At 38.4% G+C, this 27,102-nt stretch overlaps 1 protein-coding gene across 1 annotated transcript; it reads left to right on the plus strand.

The window, feature by feature from the left end:
- The first annotated feature begins 12,757 nt into the window (after positions 1-12,757).
- Positions 12,758-20,043, plus strand: LOC130987156 (cytochrome P450 85A1-like). Its single transcript, XM_057910797.1, has 11 exons — positions 12,758-14,062; positions 16,378-16,455; positions 17,317-17,586; positions 17,966-18,287; positions 18,375-18,524; positions 18,583-18,825; positions 18,915-19,001; positions 19,086-19,164; positions 19,246-19,352; positions 19,459-19,583; positions 19,786-20,043. Exons 3-11 carry the CDS (start codon positions 17,396-17,398, stop codon positions 19,871-19,873), a joined length of 1,392 nt encoding a protein of 463 aa, XP_057766780.1. The 5' UTR covers positions 12,758-14,062; positions 16,378-16,455; positions 17,317-17,395; the 3' UTR covers positions 19,874-20,043.
- The last annotated feature ends 7,059 nt before the right edge of the window (positions 20,044-27,102 follow it).

A 27,102-nucleotide genomic window follows, 5' to 3' on the forward strand; every position in this document is an offset into this window, starting at 1 on the left:
CGCATTCGAGCTCGTTTCGTACCTTTGTGATTTATTTTGCACGTGCTCGATGACTTTTTGGGTGTACTACTATCGTGTGCAGGATTCGGGAGTTGATGAGCGGTTTGGCATCATTTCGAGCAATTTTTGGAGTCAGGGCTCACGACCTCGTCGAGACGGCGGCCGCGGCCCCACGGCGCGGGCCGTGCTTTACTTGGAGAAGAGCAGCGAAAGGCTCCCACGGCGGTGCCGCCCCACAGCGGCCGCCGTCCACAGCGCCGCCGTGTCACGGCGGGCGCCGCCAGCCATAAAACAGCCCAAGTCCCACAAATTCAAGAAAAGGCCGAAAGGGGGGGACGACGCCGCCGTCCACGGCGCCGCCGTCTCACGGCGGCCGCCGCCCCTGTGCAATTCCGGCAGTTACGAAAATTGCTATAAAATCCGATTTTGAGGGTTTCATTGACATCTTTTCGACCCTAGCAGCCTCCACCTGCGATTTTATGCTTTTTCCCTTAGTTTAGTTAGATAGAAACATTCTAGATACTTGTGGATTCCGCTAGATCGTTGTTTTCATTGAATCGATTGTAAGTTCTTCATTTTGATTAGTTAATCTTTACAAGCTTTCTTGTTATTGCATTGCCTAGATAATCGAGCCCTTAGATAATGATATTTGATTTATGCTTTTGATGTTTTCATCGCCTAGATAATTAGTGTTTATGGTTGTTGATTTACTATTGCTTTCTAGATTGCTAGTTAAAACCCTAGATTTTTGGCTTTCCTGCGTTCTTAATCCGCTTCCCATCTTTCGCCTAGATAGATTTATATGCTTCCTGTTGATTCTGCATTAGATAATTTACAAGCTTTATTTAATTTCGCCTAGAATTAAAGAGAGAGTGTCAGACCCAATCTACCCGATTAGAGTGTTTAGGTTTTATTTCTGTTTCTTGTGAGTAGCACGATTGAAGCCCTGCTAAGCTTTCCTTGAGAGACGACTTGAGTCACCTTACCGCCCTAGGACGACCTCGTATAAATTCGAGTCCATCCGTTAGGTGTTTTTGGTTGAGTCAGTCACTCAACACATGAACATAAACTAAGGAAAGCTATTAAAGCAAAATGGCCGTGTAGGGGGTCGGACTGGAATAGTACACCGTCGGAGCTCTCCAAGAAGCTTGATGTTGCCTAACTTCCCGAACTCCTTCTTCTGGGCAGGTGCATCCATATTTATAGAGAAGGCTTTGGACTAGGGCTTGGCCCAGAACAAGCGGCGGCTGGGCTAGGGTTTGCATGGTTGGTTCTTTCCTTCCATGGTGTGCCCTAGGATCTGCAGAGCCTCCGGTATGGCAAGAATCTCGGCTGTTGAAGGTAAGTGGATTTCCTTCCTTTTCTGGACTCGAGGGGCAGATTTTCCCGCCTGTGCCTATTCACTCCAGTTGTGCCCAACTTCAACTTCTATCTTGGCCTCCTTTCCTTTGCCTTCAATCCCTTGTTTCTGCTCATGTGGCTTAATCTGGGCCTTCTGCCCAAACACGACCCGATCCCACGCGGTACTCGATGTGGGCACAGTATGGTCTGTGCCCTTGTTTGCAGTCGGGTACTTGCCTCTTTCGCGGAATGGAGCCAGTTTCCTCCTTCCGAAAACATACCATCCCAAGCACAAGCATACACAAAAACATGCAAAAAGACTCGATCTAAACCTAAAAACAGACACAAAAAGAGCACGAAAAATGGGCTCGTCACACTCACACACTTTAAGCATGCATTGTCCTCAAGCGTGTGAATGTGACTTACCCAAAACAAGAGAAAGAATGACACCAAAGGGACCAAAGCAATCAAAGCACAAGCAAACTGCGTAAAGAATCAAACACGCATGCATGTGAGATAAAGACAGATTCTGCCCTCAAGCAAGTCGGGAAACATGTTTGGGCACAGAGGGGTTCCTCACCAATCCGCTCATCATTCTATGTATATAGCTCAGTGTATCGCTCATGTTCTTCTGCCCTAAGCGTTCACCATAGGCTGGCTTGTCTTTTCAAACCTCCACCTCTCAAAAATATCGGTAATAGGCTTTTATCCTTATGTCTTTATTAGGTAGTAATGTGGCTTTTAGGCATAGGTAGGAAGTATTTGACTCTGGGCTCAGTCAAATGAATTCAGTTTAGGGCACGTCTATCCTTCCCCTTTTTGCATCTAACTATGCCTACTTCTTACGAGCCTAAGCACATACAACTGTTGGACTTTATATATATATTTTTTTATTTTTCTTTTCATTTTTCAGTCCATTATTTTTCTTTTCTTTTCACTCATAGGGGCACTTATGAAATCTGTGACCATAGGCACATCCCCCTTCCACATCATATTTCTACTACTTTTCATTCCTTTGACTTCTTATCTGCCCTAATTCATTTGACAATTTATATGGGCAATTAAAGTGATATTTCAAAGAAACGATCAGGCTCAAAGGGGCTGACTAGGGAAAGTTTATAGATTTTTCATTTTGGGCATAGGGATAAGTGAAAGAAACGCCTAAGTCATCTAAGACCCTAAAACCGACTCAATGAGACCTCGGCGAGAAGACAAGCAACTTCTAGCTTCACTCAAGTGCAGAGAACCAAAAATCACACAGAAAAGAAAAGCATGCTTGGATGAACATATATAGCATGAAAGCTCAAATCCTCACAGGGTATGTGCCCAACACAATTAATCCATCATACTTGCTATCACTAGGCATATGCATGTCAAAACTCACATAAATAGCACATCATCATCATGCCCATAATTACAAGTACAAATCATGCTTGGTCCGACTCGAAAAACAAAAACAAACGAACCAAAAATGGGATAGCGTAGAGGCCCCCACACTCACACACTTTGGTCAAAGCCAAGTGCCTGAGTATGGGTGTCCCAAACCATGGACATCCCATTTTACAGAAGGGTGCCTTCCCACTCACACACTTTGCTTTGGACAAAGGGTGTGAAGAGGAAGGCACAGACACAACAGAAAAAAAAATATATAAAACAGAAAATCAACAAAGGACAATCCCCCTTCCCACTCACACACTTTGCCTAGGCAAAGTGGCGAGCCAAAGAAGAGAAGGGGAACAACCGACTCACATGCAAACACACAAAACACAAAACAAAAACAAAGGAAGGGCAAAACTTTAGGGTACGCCAAGGTACCTGGCGCGCATCATGTCCCGCATCTCGAACAACACCTCCAACACAAGCTCTCGGAACCTTGCATTGTCAGGGTCGCGAGGTTCTGGTGTGGCACTCATGTGGCTGCTTACTCCACTGTGCTGTAGAGCCCTCTGATGGGTAGGGGGCATAGGTAGCTTCGTCTCAGGTGGGTCATGTATGCGCAGCCTCCCTTCTTCATCTGCTTGGAGGTTGAACATCTTCTGGTAAGAGGGCATATCTAAGAACTCCTCTGGCATTTTAGGCATAGTAAGTCCACCCTCAGCCAGCTTCATCATATCCACGAACTTGGTGGGAAAATGCCCCACAGACAAGCGCTGCTTCTTGTTTGCTAAGACGTTCCTCATGTGGGTGAACATGATGGAGGCGAAGTTGAGGCGCCTCTTGTTCTCCTATTGCCCACGGGATGAAAAGCTCCAACTGTCCTAGGGTATTGCTGTTGTCCTTCTTCCCGAAGATGTTGAAGGCCAGGATCCTGTGACATACTTGGAGGGCATGTGACCTGAGTTGTGTTCTCTTGCAAGTTTGGGCCACAAACCTCCCTTCTATGCCCAGTTGTGCCCATGCCACTTGATCATTATATTCTGTGTGCACAACCTTCAGCGCGGACCTATACTCAGAGGACATCAGCTGCCTCTCATCCACCAATCCCATGATGCGATTGATGTTGCCCATGTTCGCCGTGAAACTCTCCTCCAGAACGGTGAACCCCACGTTCACCGGCCCCTCATGGTTGCTCACTTCAATTTTCAGAGTGGAGTAGAACTCCTTCACCAAATCCTCGTACACAATGCCCTTCCACTCTAAGAAAGGGCCTCCATCCAATTGCATCAAACTTGGCTATCACCTCCTCCTTAAGCCCGAGCGCCTCCAAAGCTCCCATGTCCATTGTCTTGGGCATGACCACGGTCTTCCCCCGAATCTCCTCTTTCACATGCTTCAACGTATGCACCATGGGAGACTTCTCTTTTTGGTTTCGTGTAAGGGGTCGTCGAGTGCCTGGGGTGCTCCTTAGAATCGTCAACTCGTCGTCCTCCTCCCCATTGCCGGAATCCTACTAGTCCTCCTGTGACTGGGCGGTGGAAAGGATCGCTACCACTTTTTCTTTCTCCGACGAGGGTGAAGACCCCGCATCGGATGGTTCGCGCTTGCTCCTCTTCACAGGAGAGGGCTCCACATAAGCAGAAGCCCTCTTTTGTCCCACCAATTGCGTCAGGGCCTCGGCTGTCACATCCATCGTCTCCACCTGCTCCTCCGTGTTTACTGCTTCGACGATCGGTAGAGGGTTCGCAGTCTCCCTTAAAAGGTTGGGGGCTTCGACGTCCGACCCCAATTACTCGAGGGGGCCGGTATCTACCGGAGAAGAGATCCGGTCAGAGGCAGACATTGTTTTGGTTTCAGAGGTTTTTGGCTTCTTAGTTTTCGTAGGTTTGGGTTTGGTGGTGGTGGTGGCGGCTTGAGTATTTGAAGTTGTGGCATTTCTGGTTTTGGCCATCTTTTCGAGTGGAATGAGGGTTTTGTTCGGAGGTAAGGAGGTTGTAATGATTGTGGCCGGCGATTGGATTTTCGGGGTGATGAGATAGTGGGGAGGTGGGAAGAGGAGGTTATTTTTCGTTTAGGAGGAAAGAAAAGAGAGGAAGGTGTATGTAGGCTAGGGTTAGGCTAACGTGGGGCAAAAAAGGTGTTAGAGGTTTGAATTGTAGACCTTTCCCTCCCCAGGCCGCTACTTGTGCCCTTCTGCATTTGAGACCTTCCACCTCCTGTGCCCTCTGAGGCATCTCACAACCTGCACACAAACAAGATAAGAGAAACATGCCCCCACAAGCAACGAGCCTCGTAGAGGGCAGTCAAACCGAACAAAAAGGAAAAACAAAACATAAAAAGGAAAGAAAATAAACTAAAACGAACCAGACACTGGGTTGCTTCCTAGTTAGCGCCTTGGTTTACAACGTGGGCACGACGTAGTTGTTTCTCAGTTTAAATCGTCATCAAGGTCCCTTAGGCTGGGACTTGGGATCTTCAAGCTCTGCCCATAGTACGCCTTGAGTCTGTGGCCATTGACCTTAAAAGCTTTTCCTGGTCTTTGGCTCTGTAATCTCCACAGCTCCATTTGGATATTGGGCACAGACTTCATATGGCCCAATCCACTTTGTTTTGAGCTTCCATGCGGCCAGCTTGAATCGAGTTTGGTATAGGAGTACCATTTGCCCAGTGTCGAAGCTCTTTGCTTTGATGAGTTTTTCGTGGGCAAGCTTTAATTTTTCCTTGTAGAATGAGGCACTCTCATAGGCTTCTAGTCAGATCTCCTCAAGCTCTTGAATGCTGAGCTTCCTATTCTTCCCAGCTTCATCCCAATCCATAGATGGCACATTTTGCCAAAAATCATCCGATATGGGGATATCCCAAATGGGGTTTTGTACGCTGTTCGATATGCCCACAGGGCATCATCTAGCCTAGTACTCCATCATTTTCAGTTGGTCCCACAACCTTCCTCAGATTGAATTAGATGATTATGTTTGTCAACTCGGCCAAACCATTGGCTTGTGGGTGATAGGTTGTGGACACTCTGTGTTGAACTCCATAGTTTTTAAATAATGTTTCGACTGTGGCATTGCAGAAATGTGTGCCCTGGTCGCTGATGATTGCTCTGGCACACCGTAGCGGCTGAATTTGTGGGATCTCAAGAAGCTGGACACCACCCTTGAATCATTGGTTTTGGTTGTCTTTGCCTCCACCCATTTGGACACATAGTCCATTGCCAGAAGTATATATAAATTCCCTTTTGAATTGGGCAAAGGACCCATAAAGTCCATGCCCCATATGTTGAACACTTCCATAGGCAAGATAAGGACCATAGGCATTGATTTATGCCTAATTGTTCATATTTTGAGGGACTATTTGATGATAATTTGAACTCTTAGTTATTGATGTTGGTGAATTTGATGAAGAGTGTTTTACTTTTTGCAGAAGAGTTTAAAATGGAGAAAATTTGAATACTTCGCAAAAAGTTGAGAAATTAAGGAAAAAAAAGGACACGCGCTCAAACTCCCGCGACCGAGGCTCAAAAGCCAGCAGTCGAGTCCTTTCCCATTGCTTCCGTGCCCGCTGGCCTATCCAGCGGTCGAGCTCTCATTTTCAGCGGTCGAGGGGTGCTCCTCAACCCCATCACCCGAGCCTAAATCCAATCGGTCAAGGGCCTCCTTAAGTTCCTAAATCCCATCGCCCGAGCCTAAATCCCATCGCCCAACTGCCAAGAAGCCAGCGGTCGAGGCCTCCTATCCACGCCGCAATCAAGGCCAAGAAGCCATCACCCGAGGCTCCGTTCCTCCCTTCGCCCGAGTTTAAATCCCAGCGGCCGAGGACCTGTTCCACCCCTCGACCGAGGCTAAGAAGCCTACGGTTGAGTCTCATTCGCTTCCGCAGTCGAGCTCTTTCCCCAGCGGTCGAGGGGTGCTTCATTGCTCATCGCCCGCTGGCATATCCAGCGTCCGAGTCCTCCCTAGCCCATCGTCCGTGGCCGAAGTTGCAGCGGCCGAGGCCTTCATTCGCTTCCGCGCCCGCTGGCTTAAGCCAGCGATCGAGCTCCTCCCTAGCCCATCGTCCGAGCTCTCTCTTTCTAGCGGTTGAGTGTTGTTCCTCCGCGCTCGAGCGGCGCTGGGCCTTCCTTTCTTCAAGTGTCGCGCTCAAATTAAGAGAATGAAGAAACATGTTTTATGAAAATGAGACTATTTAAAGAGGTTGAGTACTCTTTTTGACCTATCACTTCCACCCACGTCTGCACCAAAAACTTTACTTTTTTTAGGGTTTGAGTTCTTTGAGTTTTTCAAGTATTTTGTTCTAGTTAGAATTTAATTCAACATTGAATTTCTATTCCTTGGAGTTGTAAGCAGTGACGTGTGATTCCATCTTTTCAAACATTTATTGGTATTTAGTTCTTTCCTTTTATTTGACTTTGATTGAAGTTTCTCTCACTTTTCAATATTTTGATTTATTTATGTCATTCTAGATCAGTAGATTTAATGCTCAGTATTTTCAATTCGTTAGTTTAATTTTTAGTATTTTATTTCAGTAGTTGTTAGTTAATAAGAGGAGTCTTTCCCAATGTGTTAAGTTATGAGAAAGATGTGATTATATATGGCTATTTGAGAAGTATTTGAGCATGTATATGTGATAAGAGATGAAATGGGTCATTTCTTAGATTTTTGATTGAGAATCGAGTATGATGTTGAAAAAGGGAAGTTGAGTTTGATTTTTCTTGAATCGTTTGACCTTGTATTTATGTTCTTGGGTGTTATAAGAGGTTAATTTCTTGATAATTTTTCATCGAAGAAGTTTGGAGTTGAGGTATTTGCTTTTATGTTCAAGTTTGGAGTTAATTTGAGACCTTTTTAAAGGCCACTGACCTACAGTTTTCGACGGGTTTTTGTTAACCAAAAGTCTTGAAAATTTTATGGTGAGTATATACGAGAGTCTTGGATACACTCATAAAATTTCAAGTCATTTAAACTTCATTCACTATTTTTCTAAAATATAAAACTCCAATTTCGAAGAACAGACCCTAGAGCCACCCTTTTCAATAGCTTTCCGTAAAGTTTTACTTTCCAAGTTTTCATGGTAAAGAGATTATTGTGTTAGCTAGCTACCCAGCAAATTTTGAAGCCATTTCGACAATGTTTACAATTTTTCAAAAATCAAAACTTTTAGTTGCGCAAAACTGCTGGATATGGTAGACTGTAGGAGAACAGCCACATCTCTTAAACCACTTGCAGTTTTTCAACCTACTTTTTTAAAAATGAAACTAGACTCAAAGAGATTTCCATTAATATGAGTCTCAAACCCAGTAGACGTCCGAGGTGAAACGGATTAAGATTTTAGTTTGAGACAGTGCAGAATGACGTTTGTATGTGATAACTTATATATGTGTTTCTATGTACCTTATGTGTCTACGTGTTTCTATGTGCTTGATTGCTATTAATCTAGCCCTATTTGAGTGTTAATTCGAGAGTAGTATTTGTGATTTCTTAGGATATGTATATACTTAGGAATATTGAGATGAGTGAAGTATATAGAAGATGAGTGATGGGATAGCATTGAGATAAGAGCGGAGTTTTTAGTAAGCGAGTTTCTAACCGAGGTTTATTTTATCTCATGAACCTTCTTTGCGGATGATGATATCTGAAGACACGAGTAGATGAAAGAAGTAAGTTGTCTCCACTTTGACGAGAGCTTGAGCTAAAGCCTTCAGGTGGGCATTACTTTCACTACCACTATTATGTGGGCATTATTTTGAGTATACATATTATACGAGCTTTCTAAACTGTTTTGATGATGATGTTTTTGAGTTATTTTGATGTTTTGAGACAAATGTTATTGAGAACTAATATTGACTTGCCAAGTTTTATGATAATGTTGAGCTTGTATAACTACCCTCTACTATTGAGATGAAACGAATTCGGATCCTACGAAAAGCGGGCTTTGTGTACACATCGATGACCGCGAGCCGTCTTTCAGGTCGGCCGGTCACGGTGCTTGAGAAGGAGGTCTATTTCTCAGTACCTTTGATAAGATGATGATAAGTTGTAGATGTGGTACATACTTGCTGAGTTTTGACAGTTGTCGTTCGATCGTTTATTTATTACGATTATGTTTTAATTGCTTACACAGGCTCCTTTACACTTAACTCCTGTGTGTTGCTGAGAAATGAACAAGTTCAATCTATAGCTCTACGAGCAGCTTTTATTGTTTTTCGGTGTATGCCCACTGAGTATTATGTACTCACTCCCTGCATGTATTTCTAAACGTGCAGGATAAGCAAGGAGCGAGATTGGTCTGGTGTTGGTGGGAAACTATTTCGGTCGATGTGTTTTCTTTACCGCATTTCCATCTTGTTGATAGAGTCTTGATGTGGAGTCATTTTGTTTTTGAATCAAGCAATTTACTCTCGATTATGTGTCTTCATACATGTAATCGGTTCACCTTTTGCTGCGATACTCTGAATAACATGTTTCCCTGTAAATAATTATCTATAATCGCTTTGTTTTTGTTCTTGAAAATCCTGATATTTTTGGAGTTATGATGATGATGACGTTTATACTTCGAGATGGTTTTCTGATGATTGCCTTAGCATGTTTTCATGTGAGCTTCCGCTTGATGTTCAACCTATTCTTCTTATTTTTACCACTTCTTTTATTTAGTCGTATCGATACTCGGTCTACGCTATCATTGGCGTTAGAGCCAAGCTGCGACACTCCTGCTTACTTGAACTGAGGGCGTAACCCATACAAGTTTACTTTGACCTCGGGACGCTACCCAGGCAAGCCTCATATTTCTCATGCTCCGGAACACATCCAGCCGAGCACCCTTATAACGCCTCTGGTTAGTGCCCGATGGAGATCAACCCACCGAGTCAGCTAACAAGTGTACACAATTCTCAAACAACGTGTTAGGTCATAAGAGAACCTCAATTGATTAACTTTGCGAGTCTTAAACAGAGAAGAGTGCACATAAACATTTTATTGGATAAACAGTTTGCATTTCAAAGTTTGTATTTCATTAAATATTTAGAGCTTAATAACTCAATCATACTTTATACATTTGGAAAGTAAGCCCACCTGATTATGAAACGCCTATCGTTTAACTTTAACTCTGAATCGGAATAGCAGTGTTAATCCTCCTGATCTACAAAGCCTACAAGAAATCTATTCTTAATAGGTCACGTGAAACTAATCTTAAGTCATGGTGAAGGTGCTTAACATTCTATGATTCATCACGTCGGGTTTTCAAAATTTAATAAATAAATAATTGAAAACTAATTGTTAAGCTAAGGACACCAACAATATCCTTACTCGATTTTCTTTGATAATTGGATTTAATGGAAACCAATTTAAATCATGAGTACTTTTATTTGCAAAAATGCATATACAAATTCATTTCATGCTTAATCATATAATAAGTAATTACACTTAATATATGCACATAATAATATTATGCAATCATTCTTTAAAATAATTAATCAAACTAATAACAAGTCTAATTAATAATTAAGGCAGCCCAATTTAAAATAGTAAGAGGCCCTCTTTTATTTATATAAAAATCGCAGCCCATATAAAATAGGCAATTCATGCTTTGAAAATAATTCAGTGGCCCAAATTTAAATAAAAGGGCAGCCCAGACATAATTTAAAACGCAGCCCAAATGATTAAACTAAATGGCCCAACACCCAAACTCCTATTACCCTCTTCTTTCTCCCAACTCACAGAATCTGCTCCTTCTCTCTCGTTCCTCACCAAAATCCGCCCCTCCCCCTCCCCGGAAATCTGCCGCCGCCGAAGCTCGCCGGAGCAACGGCGACAAGCCGCCACCACCCTCTACTCTCCCCTCTGGACACGACAGACACACAGACGAACAAATGGCGACAGCACGCAACCGCCGCGCCTTCCTCCGTGAAGGGTCGCAGACTGCTGCTCTCTCTCAAACTTAGGGCGCACACACAAACGACGGAGCGGCGATTAGAAGCTACCGCCGGTCGACCGTTCCCCCTCGACTCCTTCACGCACTCTCTCCCCTTTCAATCCATCTCTCTCTCTGCCCACTCGGCTCACTTCAGACGGTGCCGCAGCACCGCCATCCTCCTTGACAACGGCGGCCGCCGTGGCCTCCATCGCCTTTCTCGAACTTCCCCTGTTCAAAGATCCGGCAGCGCGGTCAGTGGCTCCACGCCACCACCGTCAGCACACCACTCCCTTCTGAAACTTCTGGCGAGCAGCCATGATAGCCACCGCCGCCCTCTCCTTCCCCTCTCTCTCACCGTGGCCGGGCAGCAGCGGTAGAGCCGCCGCGCCCTGCCTCTGTCCACCTCGACTCGGTTCATTCAAGGTTGAAGATTAAAAACAGAGCTTCAAGATTAAATCTTTTTTGTTTCTTCTTTTCTTTGAAAACAGAAATTCATGTAAAATACTCCCTCCGTCCCACCGAAAGAGGTGCGTATACCTTTTTGGGCTGTCCACCGAAACTGGTGCATTTCCTTTTTTGGTAATAATTTTAAACTACAAACAATGTGATCTCACACATATTTACACACCTTTACACTACAATCTTATTCTCCTTAAATTTCGTGCCCAAAAGAAGTGCATCACTTTGACCGGGATAGAGGGAGTATATATTAATAGGTGGTATGCACATGATTTTGTAATGTCATTTGTTTCAAAACCTTAGAATACAAAAATCTGGATTTGCTATGTGGGGAAGTTGGTTGCTAGAAATGCGTAGTGTGTGATTCAATTAAATGGCTGGAAATCTTTACATGACATGAATTTCGGTTGCTCAATTGAAATATGAAATAAAGCAATAAGGGAGTTAAAGTTTGAACCTTTAGAAGTTCACTCAAATTTTGAAATGGTTGGCTGCTGAATTTGCTTGGTTGCTTGGTGGCTCTACACTTGAACTCTGACGAGAGGGAGTGAGTGAAATGAGAGATGGCTATAGTATAATTGGACTGGTATAGGAGGGATTGGATTTCCTGCAAAGGCATGGCTAAAATTTGACTTTTGGGACTGCTTTGAGGGTACAAGCATGGTGGTAGGGTGGCTGGTAGGAGACATAGGATGTGGTGTGAGATGAGATATTGATTGGACAATTAAAATTTCTCAGGATATAATTATTCAAACTGTAAAAATCGTTCAGTGTTCGCTAAATAATTACCTCGTGTAAATGCTTGAATGTTTAATTAAATAAATATGCAATGCATATAAATTCAAATAGATAAATTTTGCAAACTATTTTGCAAATCATTTGTTGGAATTAAATAAATCCATTTTCTTTTATTCGGTGTGAATCATCCTGACTTCTAAGTTCAAAATTACTTTAAACTTAGCTTACAAGGAAACGGGGTCAGATGATTGTAAGCATCCATAAGTTATTTAGAATAATATGCCTTCTTAGATACGGCCAGAGCGAGTTGGCATAAGGAAGTTCCCTAACAACTTCATTGACATTTTCCGCCGTAGCCTTAACTTGGTGAAGAAATTTTAGCATGTTAGCTTTAATCATCAACTAAGATAAATCAAACCATATGCCCCATCACACACTACCAAAACATACAAAAACAAAGTAAGAAGACAATCACAAAAGTTATATAAGTGTAGATTTGATAAATTGTTGACCTGTTAGCGATGATAAGGACTAACTAGACGATGCAGTTAGAAGAACAAATTATCTCCAACGCCATAACAGGAGAGTTTCCTCACAAATAAGATTTCTACTCCCACAAGTACCTTAAACAACGAATTTTGTAGTTTTAATCCCGGGGAAGCAACAGAACTCAGTAATGAGTGTAGGTTTGATAAATTGCCTTTCCAAACAACCTTAGGTTGAAAATGATATGCCTCTTCACCGGGCACTTCAATGGTACTTGTGCAAAAGTTAGTTGTAACTTGTATCGTTTCGAGAGGAATTTGAAAGCACAAATAACAACTTACTATTTGTTCACTGAAGTCAACCACAACATATATAGTTTGTCGGTATGCCCTACGCAAATATTGTTACGACAACTTCCTCTAGAATCTGATAGAATTCATGCCATGCATAACCAGAACTGAGAAGAGCTAAAAAAAAATGGGAATTTGCTCATTGATGTATAAAATTCTGAAAAGTTGTACAATATCTTTGCAAGCCAAATAAAAGAGAACTAAGAATTCGACTAGTGACCTGCATGAATAAGTTTTAGATAGTAATAAGTTAATAGGTGTAGGTTAATGACCTGAAACTATAAGCAGCTAATGTGACTGCATGAATAAGTTTTAGATAGCTAAATATCTATGTTTATGAATTAATTAGCTTATTTGAAAGTTCAAGTAGTTAATTAATTGCACGAAGTGACCTGATGAAAACAACACCACTCCTGACTTCCCTTATGATTTTAGAGTTTTATACATTATAGGTTGACTTTTAACTCGAAGAACCAAATTAATTGTTATAGTTAGATTACATGTGAAATTAATTAGACTCATTGATTTAATTAATTTTAACCTTTTTTGAAATTCTAGCTATGATTAGCCCTCTTCATCAGATTGATGAAAATATAAACTATACTTGTATCATTTCTTTATCAATTCACTTCTCTCACGCCTACTTCCAATGCATTAACAGCTATATTTGTATATATAGATGAGATTGACGTGCATGGGACATATATTGCATCATTTCAGAATTGACTGTATATATATAGTCATCATGACTATATGTGTTTGCATGATAACACTAATAATAAAGAACGATGAGCATTTTTGTGTAATAATTAGTAAATAATGGAATAATTGGATTAATTTGTGTTTGGTTGGATGTATTTTTCATAAAGCGATAAGATGCAAAGGACAAAGGCTTCTACCTTTCTTGACATTGCAGCATGTAAAAGATAACATTGCAGCTTGATTTTCAATTGAAAATCAAATCTGTTATCGTAAGGTAGGAAGTTGTAAAAGGTAACAGGACACAAAAATCCAATCTCTTGCAATTCTTAAATCATTTTCATAAACATAAAATTAATGCCCCCATAGATTAATTTGGCATCATAATATTACTCTATTTCGGGACTTAAAATATTCATAAACATCTTCAGCAAAAAAGAAAAGAAAAGATTCACATATTTCCACCAAATGCTTGAAACAGGTTGCTTGATAACATAAAACTAACCTCAAGGAGTAGCCGAACTTCAATGAAGGGTGGCGGCGACCGGACAAAGCCTCAGAGCAGCGGCTAAGTCTCACTGCAAAAAAGTTTCTTCGGTGCAAAATTTTCCTCCCTATATTTCCTCAGGACCTTTTGTTCTTCAGGAGTAAATATATCAGAACACCTGAAAGAAACCAGAAGTTGCATCGCTTAAACTTGTCAGGTACGCATATCTTTTCCATATTTTACTCCAACTTCTTTTCAGGCCATTATCATGCAATGTTGAGCAACAGATATGGGGAACACTCATCATTATTGGAACTGAAATATCAAGTCCCTTTGATTTATAGTTGTTGTTAGTTACCATCTTATCAAAAGCTTCTGTAGGGCAGCAGACAAATTATTTTTTGTTTGGAAATCCAGACCATGCAGAACTATTTCCTTTTTTCTTTTCTGGGGGAAAGCAACGAGTTCTGAATCCAAGATTTGTTTTGGACACCTTTACTACTATTTAAATGACCCCCTCATCTTAAAAACTAATGATGTTAGAGAAAAAAATATCTAAAGTATTTAATTAAAGAAGCACTTGGTTTCTACATTTTTTTTTGTTAGTTCAGGCTGTCACAGAATAGATGGCTCACTCCCCAAATATTCTCTAGCTAAATGACTTTTAATTGACACAAGGCTAATAAGAAAGCAGATTTACTAGCTTGTGATACAACATAGTGCCAACAAGTCAACTAGCAATTATCCTCTAGCTCACTTTGTGCCTATACTCAACCAAATATTATCTTAACAACAATCACATACTCAAGCATCTTTGACCGAGCTTTCCATATTCATTAGAGCCATAAAAAATAGTAATGACAACAATTTCGAAAGCCAAATACATGCTCTTTATTATGACCAAGTCCTAGATTACGAAGCCAAGATGCATCAAAATAAACATAGCAGAAAATCATAGAAGGTGAGCAAACATAGAAGGCTGGTCGTGCAGTCGCACACTGAGGCGCGGCGGGTTGCGGCAACGAAGATCGGAGGAGGCGGCCAAAGGCCAGAGAAGAGAGTGAAAATTGAGCGTAAGGTAGAGTAAGGGAACGATGAGTGAGAATTGTTCTTTTTTTCTTTCTTTTTTAATTTTGCTTTTTAATAATAATAATAATAATAATAATAATTATTATTATTATTATTATAAATAACGCTTATATATGACGATTTTCTTATTGTTAAAACAAACGTTATAAAACAGACGCTCATACATAACGTATAACTTAACGGTTGAGTAATACTGTTATATATATCACTAATAGATAACGGTTATACATAACGTTTAACTTTATACTGTTATATAAACATATGGACAACACTATATACATAACAGTTTTTTGAAAACCGTTATGTATTATGAAAAATGCGCTCATACATAACGGTTTTTGGAAAAAACTGTTATCTATTAATCGTTACCCTTATTATTTTTTTAGTAGTGGTTGAGCAGTGGCTGATGAAGATGAAGTGACGAGCGGAGCTTTTGTCATAAATCAAACGAATGAACTTTTGGATACATGTCTTCATACATGTAATCAGATTATGTTATTCTGCAGCTCGAGTATTATGTCTTTCAAACTAAGTCGGATTCATCTCTGAACTTACAATTTATTTGAGTCCTTATGATTAAACAACAGTTACGAATTTCCCTTCATTAAAAATGATTTGAGTTCGATCCTTCATTAATTATTCACTTCCTTTCTAACTCCGCTTCTAATCTCCCTCCCTTAGTCACGGTTTTTCGATTTAATTATCCTTAATTAAGTCCGATCGTGACATAAATTAATACTCCCTCCGTCTCATAAAAACATGAACAATTGGGAGTGGCACAGGTCTTATAAAATGTTAGTTGAAAATTACTGTGAGTGGAAAATAGGTCCCACTTTATAAAGTGTTGTGAGAGTAATGAATTAATTAAGTAAAAGTAGTGGTGGACCATGATGGTTTTTTTGTGAATAAGTATTAAAGGAGGGATAAAAAGTAAGGGGGTAATGTACAAAAAATGAAATGTTCATGTTTTTGTGAGATACACCAAAATGGAAAAGTGTTCATGTTTTTGTGAGATGGAGGGAGTATAAAAAATAAAAAATTAATGAAATTTCAGCAATTTAAAGACATTTAACCTTAAATCAATGTGCTAGATCTAGTAATATTTGGTAAATAGCAAATCTTAATTGAGCACATCTGCACATATATATTGCAAATCACTTTTCGCACATCTTTAAGATTTGGTGTTACAATGAAAAATGGATATAATTAATTGATAAACCATATAAGAACATGTCATAGCAATAAGATAACGGTTTGATATTGATAGAAAAAATAATAAAGTCTTGTGTCCTAAATGGTAGGACAAGATCTGTAACACTAGATTATGGTTAATTGTGTTTTAATCACTCTATTTTCGTTATCTATAGATTTATTACAAAATATGTGTATATATATTTCATCAGCATAAGTATACCACAGTCTCATCATCTGTGTGCAAACTAGGCCGTTTACTGCTGGTTGGTAGATCGATGCCAAAGATAAAAGAAATTGCCTGAGAATCCCATCGGCATATACAAACCGGTAACAATCACTTTCAGTTATAAAAAATAAAATAGATATTTGAGCAATTTTTGCAACTTCAAATTTAGCTATGTATATGTGCTTATAATTTCTATTGTATTTATATTTGCATTTCGTTTCATTGGCTAATCGTGTGTCTATAAATAATTATATGTCCAACACTAATAACATCAAAGAGCTTAAAACGGAGATTGAGAAAATGAATTGAAGGCGCATGATTAATTTCTCTTCGAGAGGTCCAACAGTTGTATACACACACACACACACAAAAGTTGTACACCACAACTTTAATCAAATCTCATCAGATATAAGGAAAATATAATTTATTAGTTAATAATCTTTGTTAGGTGACATTTAATGATTTGAGGAATTTTCATTCGGGGACAATGTTAATGCGGATTTTGGCATATTAATTATTCCTCAGACTTAAAAGAAAGAGCCTATTATTTCTATGTGGGGAGTGCGTGGGTTTAACCTTACATTTCTCTCTCTATCTCTCTTTCTCATATATATATATATATATATATATATATAGAGGTGGGCTATAATAAAAACACATCTTTTTGTAAAAACTAAAAACGGCTGAATTCTATGTAGAACACGTATGAATTGGCTGTGTAACTGTATGAATTGCGAAAGGTCCTGAATTCTATGTAGAACACGTATGAATTGGCTTAATTCATACAGTTACACAGCTAATTCATACGTGTTCTACATAGAATTCAGCCGTTTTTAGTTTTTACAAAAAGATGTGTTTTTATTATAGCCCACCCCTATATATATATATATTTATATTTATATGTGTGTGTATGTGTGTGTAGGTATATACTGCATGTACTCACATAGCTTTCTTATTTATAGGCCATTTGCATAGGTCACAGCTCAATTCATTACTCTCCTCTTAATAACTGGGTTTCAGAGGTCTTTTCTTGGGGCATCAATGGAGGTCTCGTTCATGGCGGTCTCCTTGTTGTTGATGGGCCTATTTTTCTTCTTATTTCTGTCAAAATGGAATGAAATTATATTCCAAAGAAAAGGGTTGCCCCCTGGAACAATGGGGTGGCCATTTTTTGGTGAGACTAATGAATTCCTCAAGCTTGGCCCAGACTTCATTAAAAGGCAAAGAGCCAGGTCTGGTTAATTATCCCTCTCTCTCTCTCTCTTGCGTGTATATACATCTTCAATCGTTTCTTAGAATTTATTTTTTACAACATGTACGCGTGGGATGAGTATGTGTCTTGTTGTAGTGATTTCACACCTACGACGTCGCCCTATTTCAATTAGAGTTTGACTTGAAAAAAGGGTTGTTGGATGGATGTCTGATAATCGCAAACCTAACATACAGTGCTCTCCGAGCAATTTTTTTTGGTTATTAATGTAAAAGTTGCTTACGAACCACAAAAGGATAGGCAATAAGTGCATGCAGAGATTGCAAGGGAACTTTCCTCACTTAATTACATTTCACATTGTTCATTGTTTAATAAATCAATAATAATAATAATTAATGTAGGTATGGAAGAGTTTTCAAGTCACATATACTAGGGAGTCCCACTATAGTCTCAATGGATCCAGAGCTGAATAGATACATTCTATTGAATGAAGCAAAGGGACTTATTCCTGGATATCCAAAATCTATGTTGGATATACTAGGACAAAGAAACATAGCTGCTGTGTATGGATCAAAACATAAGTTTATACGAAAGAATCTGATGTCTCTAGTTGGAGCTCCGTTGATCAAAGACCGCCTTCTGCCAAACCTTGATAAGTACATTAGGCTTCATCTCTCAAACTGGGATGATATGCTTATTGATGTTCAACAAAAATCTACTGATGTGAGTTATCAAATTTGAATTTGCTTATATGCAAATTTGGTACATGTTTCTCTAAGACTAATATATAATTATACTATCGCGTCCCAGATGGCGTTCTTGATAGGCTTCACACTAATTGCTGAAGCTGAGTTGAGTTCAATTTATGATGGATTTAAGGCTGAGTTTGATAAGTTGGTGATTGGATCGCTTTCTCTTCCTATCAATCTGCCCGGCACGAGTTATTATCGAGGATTTAAGGTATGATCATATAATTATAGTGTATGTAGCTCTATTTTATTGTATCTTGTGTGTGCAGGGCAGGAAAAATATAGTGAAGATATTGAGACAAGTGATAGAGAAAAGAAGGGCCGCTTCTCCAGAAACAACCTATGATGACATGCTACAACATTTGTTGGAAGACACTGACGCATTGAATGAAGAGGAAATCATAGATCAGATCATCACAATACTTTACTCAGGATATGAGACAGTCTCCACAACCTCAATGATGGTTGTCAAGTATCTCCATGACAATCAACAAGCCCTGCAACAACTTAGGGTGAAGTCAAGGATTTCTCATTTCATTTGTTTTCTTTTTCCTTTTTTTCGTGAAACAAATTACAATGAGGATTAATAATGCTGTAACAGGAAGAGCATTTTGGGATCCAGAGGAGGAAGGTAGCGGGGCAGGCAGTGGATTGGGACGACTACAAGTCCATGAGGTTCACGCGTGCTGTAAGCAACTTGCTTGGTAAAAATAATGTCACTGGCTAGTTAGTTCATAGTTGCCACTTACATGTCTTGATTTGATTTTCATAGGTTGTTCTTGAAACACTTAGACTAGCTACTGTGATTAATGGACTATTGAGGAAGACAACACAAGACATGACATTGAATGGTATCATTTTTTTACCATCTCAATCTATTTTCCATGTTTTTTTCCCAATTTATGTTCCATTTGAAGCTATGATTACTGCAGGATTTCTCATTCCAAAAGGATGGAAAATTTATGCATTCACAAGAGAGATCAACTATGATCCAATCCTCTACCCAGAACCCCTAAAATTTAATCCATGGAGATGGCTGGTTAGTTATTTACATTATATTCAACACTAGTCATTTTTCTACTGGATTAATGATTAATGATTACCATTTTCTTTATAATTTGAAAAAAAAAATTGGTATATTGTAGGATAAGAGCTTAGAGTCACACAACTATTGCTTCTTGTTTGGAGGAGGGGGAAGATTGTGCCCTGGAAAGGAACTTGGAATAGCAACAGTTTCAATTTTCCTTCACTACTTTGTAACTACATATAGGTAACAAATACTGGATAAATACTCTATTATAAATAATATTTTTTTTTAAATTATATTTACAACATGAATAATTTATGTACTAGTATTATCTATGCACATGTGATGTTAGTGCTATAAATGGAAGATGAGATGCTATTTGTAATTGTAACAGAAAAGCTTGGTGTTGACTATTTTGCGGTTTTAATATTGATTACGATTGCAGATGGGAAGAAATTGGAGGAGAGAGGATAGTAGAATTCCCAAGAGTTGAGGCACCAAATGGTTATCACATAAGATTGGTGAAGCTCTAATTCATCTCACAACTGTGGGCTTTAAACTAGCTTCTTCTTCATGTTGATCATGTATGTATGGTTGGAATGATGGTGAAAAAAGTTACTAATTTCCTAATAGGTATGTTTGCTTTGAAGTATAAGAAATTGATAAGCTCAATTTACCATTTTATGTTGGAAATAAATAACTAGTGGGAGAGCTTAATTTGGAGGATATAAGAAAATATGTGAATTTGTGTATAAATGACGTGTATGTGTCTAGTGCAGAGAAAAAAAATGGGAGAACTATTTAATATTTCTCAACAATTTATTTTTCAAATCACTTACACAACTCAAGCTAAGGTACACATATATATAGTATTCCCTCCGTCCCATTACAAATGTCACACTTTCCATAATGAGATATGTCCAATTACAAATGTCTCTCATTTCTTTTTTGGCAACATACTCACTTTATCTACTAATTACACATTTCTAATTCTCTGTGCCCAAAAGTAATGGGACATTTGTAATGGGACGGAGGCAGTAGTAGTTAGCCACCTTGTACATAATTCTATTTCTAGGTTATTTTACTAATTAATTATACTTCATTCTAACTCATTCTCAACTAGTCTAAACTTTTCTACAATTTTTTTCCTTTTTTTCTTTTCTTTTCTTTTAATTCTAGAATATTCTTTACAAAATATCTATACAAATCAAGTTTATTAACTTATCCAAACATTTTATACATCATTTGCTTTGACATAATAATAAAAGAGAGGACTTTTGAAATAGCCATTTTGAAGAAGGAAACACAATATTTGGCCACTAATTGAAAAAACACAAAATATGCCCATTTATTATGTGTTAAGACTGTTTTGCCCTTAATTAGGGCAGACCGAATTCGGGTTTGCGAGTGGGTTAGGCACTATGCCATATGTGCCAACCGGGGAAAAAAATTCAAGTATATGGCACTAATGGCACTAATAATGTCATAAGTACCAACACTAAATAAGAGAGAGAGTATATGACATTAATATGGCCATAAGTACCATTCGTGCAGCACCGTAAATGGGGAATCTAAACCCTAAATGATAATCTAAACCCTAAATGGATACTCAAAACACTATTAAATTGACTCACAATCGTACGAGGTCAATTGCAGTGGGTAAGCTAGCCCAAGTCGTCTTTCAAGGAAGGCTAAGCAGGGTGTTCTCTTGTGTTGCACACAGATAATAGAAAATAAACCTTAACACTCTAATCAATCAACTACTGGGTGAACTAAACCAAAAATATAAACCCATAACGCACATAAACACCCATAGAATCATCATAAAATAGGATTAACCAACCCCCCCCCCCCTCCACACTTAGTCTTTTGTTTGTCCTCAAGCAAAATCTATAAGAATCAAACAAAGAGATGGTTCAACAATGTTCAATTCCAACCAAACATTCACAAACCAATTCAAGTTTTTCACTCAATACATATCTCTCAAATGGTGTATGTAACTTAAAGTTTAAAGAAGCAACACTATTATAATACAAATGATTCGATCAGACCCAATTCTCCGCTAGAAGTGAATTCCCTATTGTAATCGCCTTTATAATCATTATCTTACATTTTCACTGTTTTCTTTTCACAATCTTCTGTTATCTTTAGAAGTTATTCTTTTATTTTCAACAGTTAAGCCACAATTCATGAGATAAAGTCTTTTGAAGGTAATCCAAAGTCTTCTCACGTGGTTTCCCATGCTGATAGAAATACTAGAGGAGCAGAGACTCAGAGTTGTTAAATATTTCAAAATTCATACAACTTCACATATAAAGATAAGATCGTAGGCAATCACACTGACAACACTCCCTCTAGCATTTACCGGACAAATCACGTCTCAATTGCTTACAAATGTGTTGCAACAAAACTCATAATTCGTTATACCAACAAGAGACATGCATAAAAAGAAAAACCAGAATAACCACCAATCGGCACAAACCCGAAAATCACATCGAAAACCATCACTTTCATAAATTAATACAGATTAGCATGCATCCATGAATCCACTACAAGAATTTAGATTTTCAGCCACACATGTAAATGTAGTTAAAAGTATGGGGCGCTGAGGTGTTGTTTCAGACTTACTCTCAATCTTACTCTCACTCTAGCCTAAGAATTCAAGGTAGGCTAGACTCAATCTCGAGGAAGGACTCAGTCTCATAATTAAATGAGATAAAAAAGATTTACTCAACTCAAGGATAGTTGAAATTAAACATTTGACTCAATCGAGGAGTTTGAACTCAATTAAAGAGTTTGAACTCAATCAAGATGGAAACTCAGAGCAGACGACCTGCTCTGATACCACTCTGTCGCAGCCCGACATCTAGCCAGTGATAGCGTAGATCGGGTATCGATACGACTAATAAAATGATAGGGTAAAACAAGGGAAACTAGATGACTCATCAAGCGGAAGCTACTAATAATTAATGCTAAAACAAATAAAATATCATCAACCTTAATAGAAATATTGTCGGCTTTATAAAACCAAAGGCATCAAGATTTTAGTCAATAAAAACAAAGGGGATATAGCTAAAAATTTACAAGGATTCTTATTGTTCAGGGTAGCACAGCAAAACGTGATCAGACTATATGTATGAAGACATATAGCTGAGAGTGACGATCTTAATTAAGTTCAAAGGACATAGTCTTCAACTACTCATACTATCGTATACGAGCAGAATACAGTACTCGAAAGTCATATGAAACAACAAACCCTCCAGCAGCCCTCCAATCTCTCTCCTTGCTCATCCTGCACATTTAGAAATACATGCAGGGCTGAGTATAAAATACTCAGTGGACATAAGCCGAAAAACAAACAGCCTCGCTCTTAGAGCTATAGATTGAACTTGCCACAGTTTTAAGCAGAACACAGAGGTTTTAGTATGAATAAACCTGTGAAAGCTTAATTTCAAACATAAGCATCATAAATATCAAATGAACGATTGCGCAATCAAAATACTCAACATGTAAGTACCACATCTACAATTCATCATCAAAGGTACCGAGAAGTAGGCCTCCCTCTCGAGTACCGTGACTGGCCGACCCGATAGACGGCTCACAGTCACCTCTGTGCACAAATCCCGCTTGAGGCGGGACCGAATTCATCCCATCAGTAGAGGGTATCAAACAAGCTCATCATTTAAATAATTTGGCAAGTCAAAAGTGGAAATCATAAATCATCTCAAAACATTTATCAAGTCATATCATCATCGTTATTTTGAAAGCTCATATAATAAATATATCAAAATAATGCCCACCCGGAAATCTTAGCTTCGGTCCTCGTACTTCGGAACAATCCTACTTATGCCCTTGACTCGTGTCTTTAGATATCATCATTGGCATAGACGGTTCATGTAATAAAATAAACGTCGATCAGACAAATCCTCACTAGGTTTACTATTCTTATCTAAGTACTAGTCTTCCTTTCTCATTGTTTCCTTGTAACAAATCACTCTTATAATAATACTTCCTAAATATTCATCGTTTCCATCACCAAAATTTTAAGTCTAATCTGTTCATTAAGGAACAACTCCTAAATACTCAAACCCAGATAACATCTAACAATCACATACTAAGTTATGATGTTATATCACATTCTTTAATATATTCTCGATAATTCACATAATGCTTAATGACATCATTATGTGGTTAAATATCTCAAGAGAACCAAATCTGGTTAAGTAAATTAAACTCGGAAAAAGTGTTATATCTATATATATATAAACATATATATATATATATATATATATATATATATATATATCCCATTGGCATTTTTATGAATAATATGGTGTATAGTTATTGTCCTTAACACATGAAATTATAATAAATCAAAAGTAGGTTGCAAAACTCTACATGGTTTAGGAGATATGACCATTTTCCTACAGTCTACCATATTCGACAGTTTTGTGTAACTGGAAGTTTTGATTTTTGAAAAATAGTAGATCTTGTCAAGATGACTTGAAATTTTGTGGGTCGCTAGCTAACATGTTCATCTTGTTCATATAAAAAATTGGAAACCATAAACTCAGGGAAAGCTACTAGAAAGGCGACTCTAGTATCTGTTTCTTCCAAACTTTCGGTAGAAAGTAGCAGCTGGAGATTCATAATTTAAAAGGATATCAAACGATGTTCAAATGACTTCAAATTTACATGAACATTTCTAACACTTATATATACTTACCATAAAAATTTCAAGATTTTTGGGTATCAAAAACCCCGTCGAAATCAATCAAGTCAGTAGCTTGATAAGCTAGCCAATTAACTCATCAACTAGTCCACCCTAACAATATAGCCAAGCAATACTCTATTTCTTGTCAACCCAATTCATCATAATCGTTATCAATCATCTCTAATCATCATTTTAATCCATCAACTATCATAACTACAACCTCATAGGCTCATTTTTATACTCAAATTCTCACTTTCTGCATGAACTTCAACTTTCCAACATCACACAACCTAACACCTTTAATATTCCATATCTCAAAATCAATTCATGCTTTTCATTCAAAGACCAATAAATAACATCTTAATAGCATGTATATACTCTCCACTTAAAGTTAGAAGATGACAAAATTTTAGAAGACTTCCCACCCTAGTAATTTTCGAAAATTATCAGCTTGTATTAGGAGTTGTTTTCATGCTTATACATGCTTATACAGCTTAATTATGAGTAGATTCACGTGTTTAGAGGCTTACTCTTATGATTTGTGTAGAGAAAAGTATAACTCCACCTTCTTGATTCCTAGCTCGAACCTTCAACCCAGCTTTTGTTCTATGGATTTACGAGTGTTTTCAGCTTGATTTAAACGGTGGTTATGGCATAAAAGTAGCTTGTGAAGCTTTTTACTATCTCATCAATGGTGTTGGGTGAAGACAGTCGAGAGAGGAGAGAGAGAAGAGAGAGGAAAGGGACGTCTGTTATGAGGGATGAAAGAAAAATGAGTTGTTTTATTTAACCCCATTTACTTAGCCATCAAGTATTGGATAATTAACACATGCTTAATTATCCACTTGCATAAAATATCTTATCCGTTAACTATGTTTATCCACTTGCTTTGACTCCTCTCTCTCTAAAGTCAGTTCTGCACACTAAACAGTCTTGGTGGCCAGAGCTGCTTCGGCTTTGGTTCCGCTCTGGAACCAGAGCAGAGAAATGAATTCTCTGTCAAAGCAGAGGAATGAATTCTCGGGTCAGAGCAGAGGAATGATTTCTCTGTCAGAGCAGAGGAATGAATTCTCGGGTCAGAGCAGAGGAATGATTTCTCTGTCAGAGCAGAGGAATCGGCGCCAGCTCTGTCCAAAGCAAAGACCGCTCAAAACATAACTCACTTGGCAGAGCAGAGCTCGCATCCAGAGCAGAGAAGAAAACTCGCCAGAGCAGAGGAATGCTCGCTAGAGCAGAGGAATTCTCGCCAGAGCAGAGGAATGCTCGCCAGAGCAGAGGAATCACAACTCGGCAAGGTAGAGCAAGACTCAAGGCAGAACAGTACAGACAAGAGCAAACTCGAAAACTCATCAACTTTTTCGAGAGCAGAGCTCAACTTCAGCTCTGCTTCCAGAGCAGAGCTCGGTTTTCAGCTCTGCTGCCAGAGCAGAGCCCGGATACGCCAGAGCTGCTACAAACTATCGAAAGAAAAGAAAATTTTAACTTCATCAATGTTCAACCAACATCTCCATACATCCTTTTTTCCTCAGAGTATTTCATTCTCTAGTCCCATCATTGAAAATATAATAGCTCAAACTATTGGGATATCTCATCCCATCATAAACTTATTTTTATATCAAAGTGCTCTTAAAAAAAAAAACTCAAAATATTTATAAAGAGGAAAAATGCGGGTGTTACAGTGTATAAATGACGTGTATGTGTCTAGTGCAGAGAAAAAAAATGGGAGAACTATTTAATATTTCTCAACAATTTATTTTTCAAATCACTTACACAACTCAAGCTAAGGTACACATATATATAGTATTCCCTCCGTCCCATTACAAATGTCACACTTTCCATAATGAGATATGTCCAATTACAAATGTCTCTCATTTCTTTTTTGGCAACATACTCACTTTATCTACTAATTACACATTTCTAATTCTCCGTGCCCAAAAGTAATGGGACATTTGTAATGGGACGGAGGCAGTAGTATTTAGCCACCTTGTACATAATTCTATTTCTAGGTTATTTTACTAATTAATTATACTTCATTCTAACTCATTCTCAACTAGTCTAAACTTTTCTACAATTTTTTTCCTTTTTTTCTTTTCTTTTCTTTTAATTCTAGAATATTCTTTACAAAATATCTATACAAATCAAGTTTATTAACTTATTCAAACATTTTATACATCATTTGCTTTGACATAATAATAAAAGAGAGGACTTTTGAAATAGTCATTTTGAAGAAGGAAACACAATATTTGGCCACTAATTGAAAAAACACAAAATATGCCCATTTATTATGTGTTAAGACTGTTTTGCCCTTAATTAGGGCAGACCGAATTTGGGGTTGCGAGTGGGTTAGGCACTATGCCATATGTGCCAACCGGGGAAAAAAAATTCAAGTATATGGCACTAATGGCACTAATAATGTCATAAGTACCAACACTAAATAAGAGAGAGAGTATATGACATTAATATGGCCATAAGTACCATTCGTGCAGCACCGTAAATGGGAAATCTAAACCCTAAATGATAATCTAAACCCTAAATGGATACTCAAAACACTATTAAATTGACTCACAATCGTACGAGGTCAATTGCAGTGGGTAAGCTAACCCAAGTCGTCTCTCAAGGAAGGCTAAGCAGGGTGTTCTCTTGTGTTGCACACATATAATAGAAAATAAACCTTAACACTCTAATCAATCAACTACTGGGTGAACTAAACCAAAAATATAAACCCATAACGCACATAAACACCCATAGAACCATCACAAAATAGGATTAACCAACCCCCCCCCCCACTTAGTCTTTTGTTTGTCCTCAAGCAAAATCTATAAGAATCAAACAAAGAGATGGTTCAACAATGTTCAATTCCAACCAAACATTCACAAACCAATTCAAGTTTTTCACTCAATACATATCTCTCAAATGGTGTATGTAACTTAAAGTTTAAAGAAGCAACACTATTATAATACAAATGATTCGATCAGACCCAATTCTCCGCTAGAAGTGAATTCCCTATTGTGATCGCCTTTATAATCATTATCTTACGTTTTCACTGTT

Source organism: Salvia miltiorrhiza, chromosome 5 (assembly GCF_028751815.1).
Source record: "Salvia miltiorrhiza cultivar Shanhuang (shh) chromosome 5, IMPLAD_Smil_shh, whole genome shotgun sequence".
Lineage (NCBI taxonomy): Eukaryota > Viridiplantae > Streptophyta > Magnoliopsida > Lamiales > Lamiaceae > Salvia > Salvia miltiorrhiza.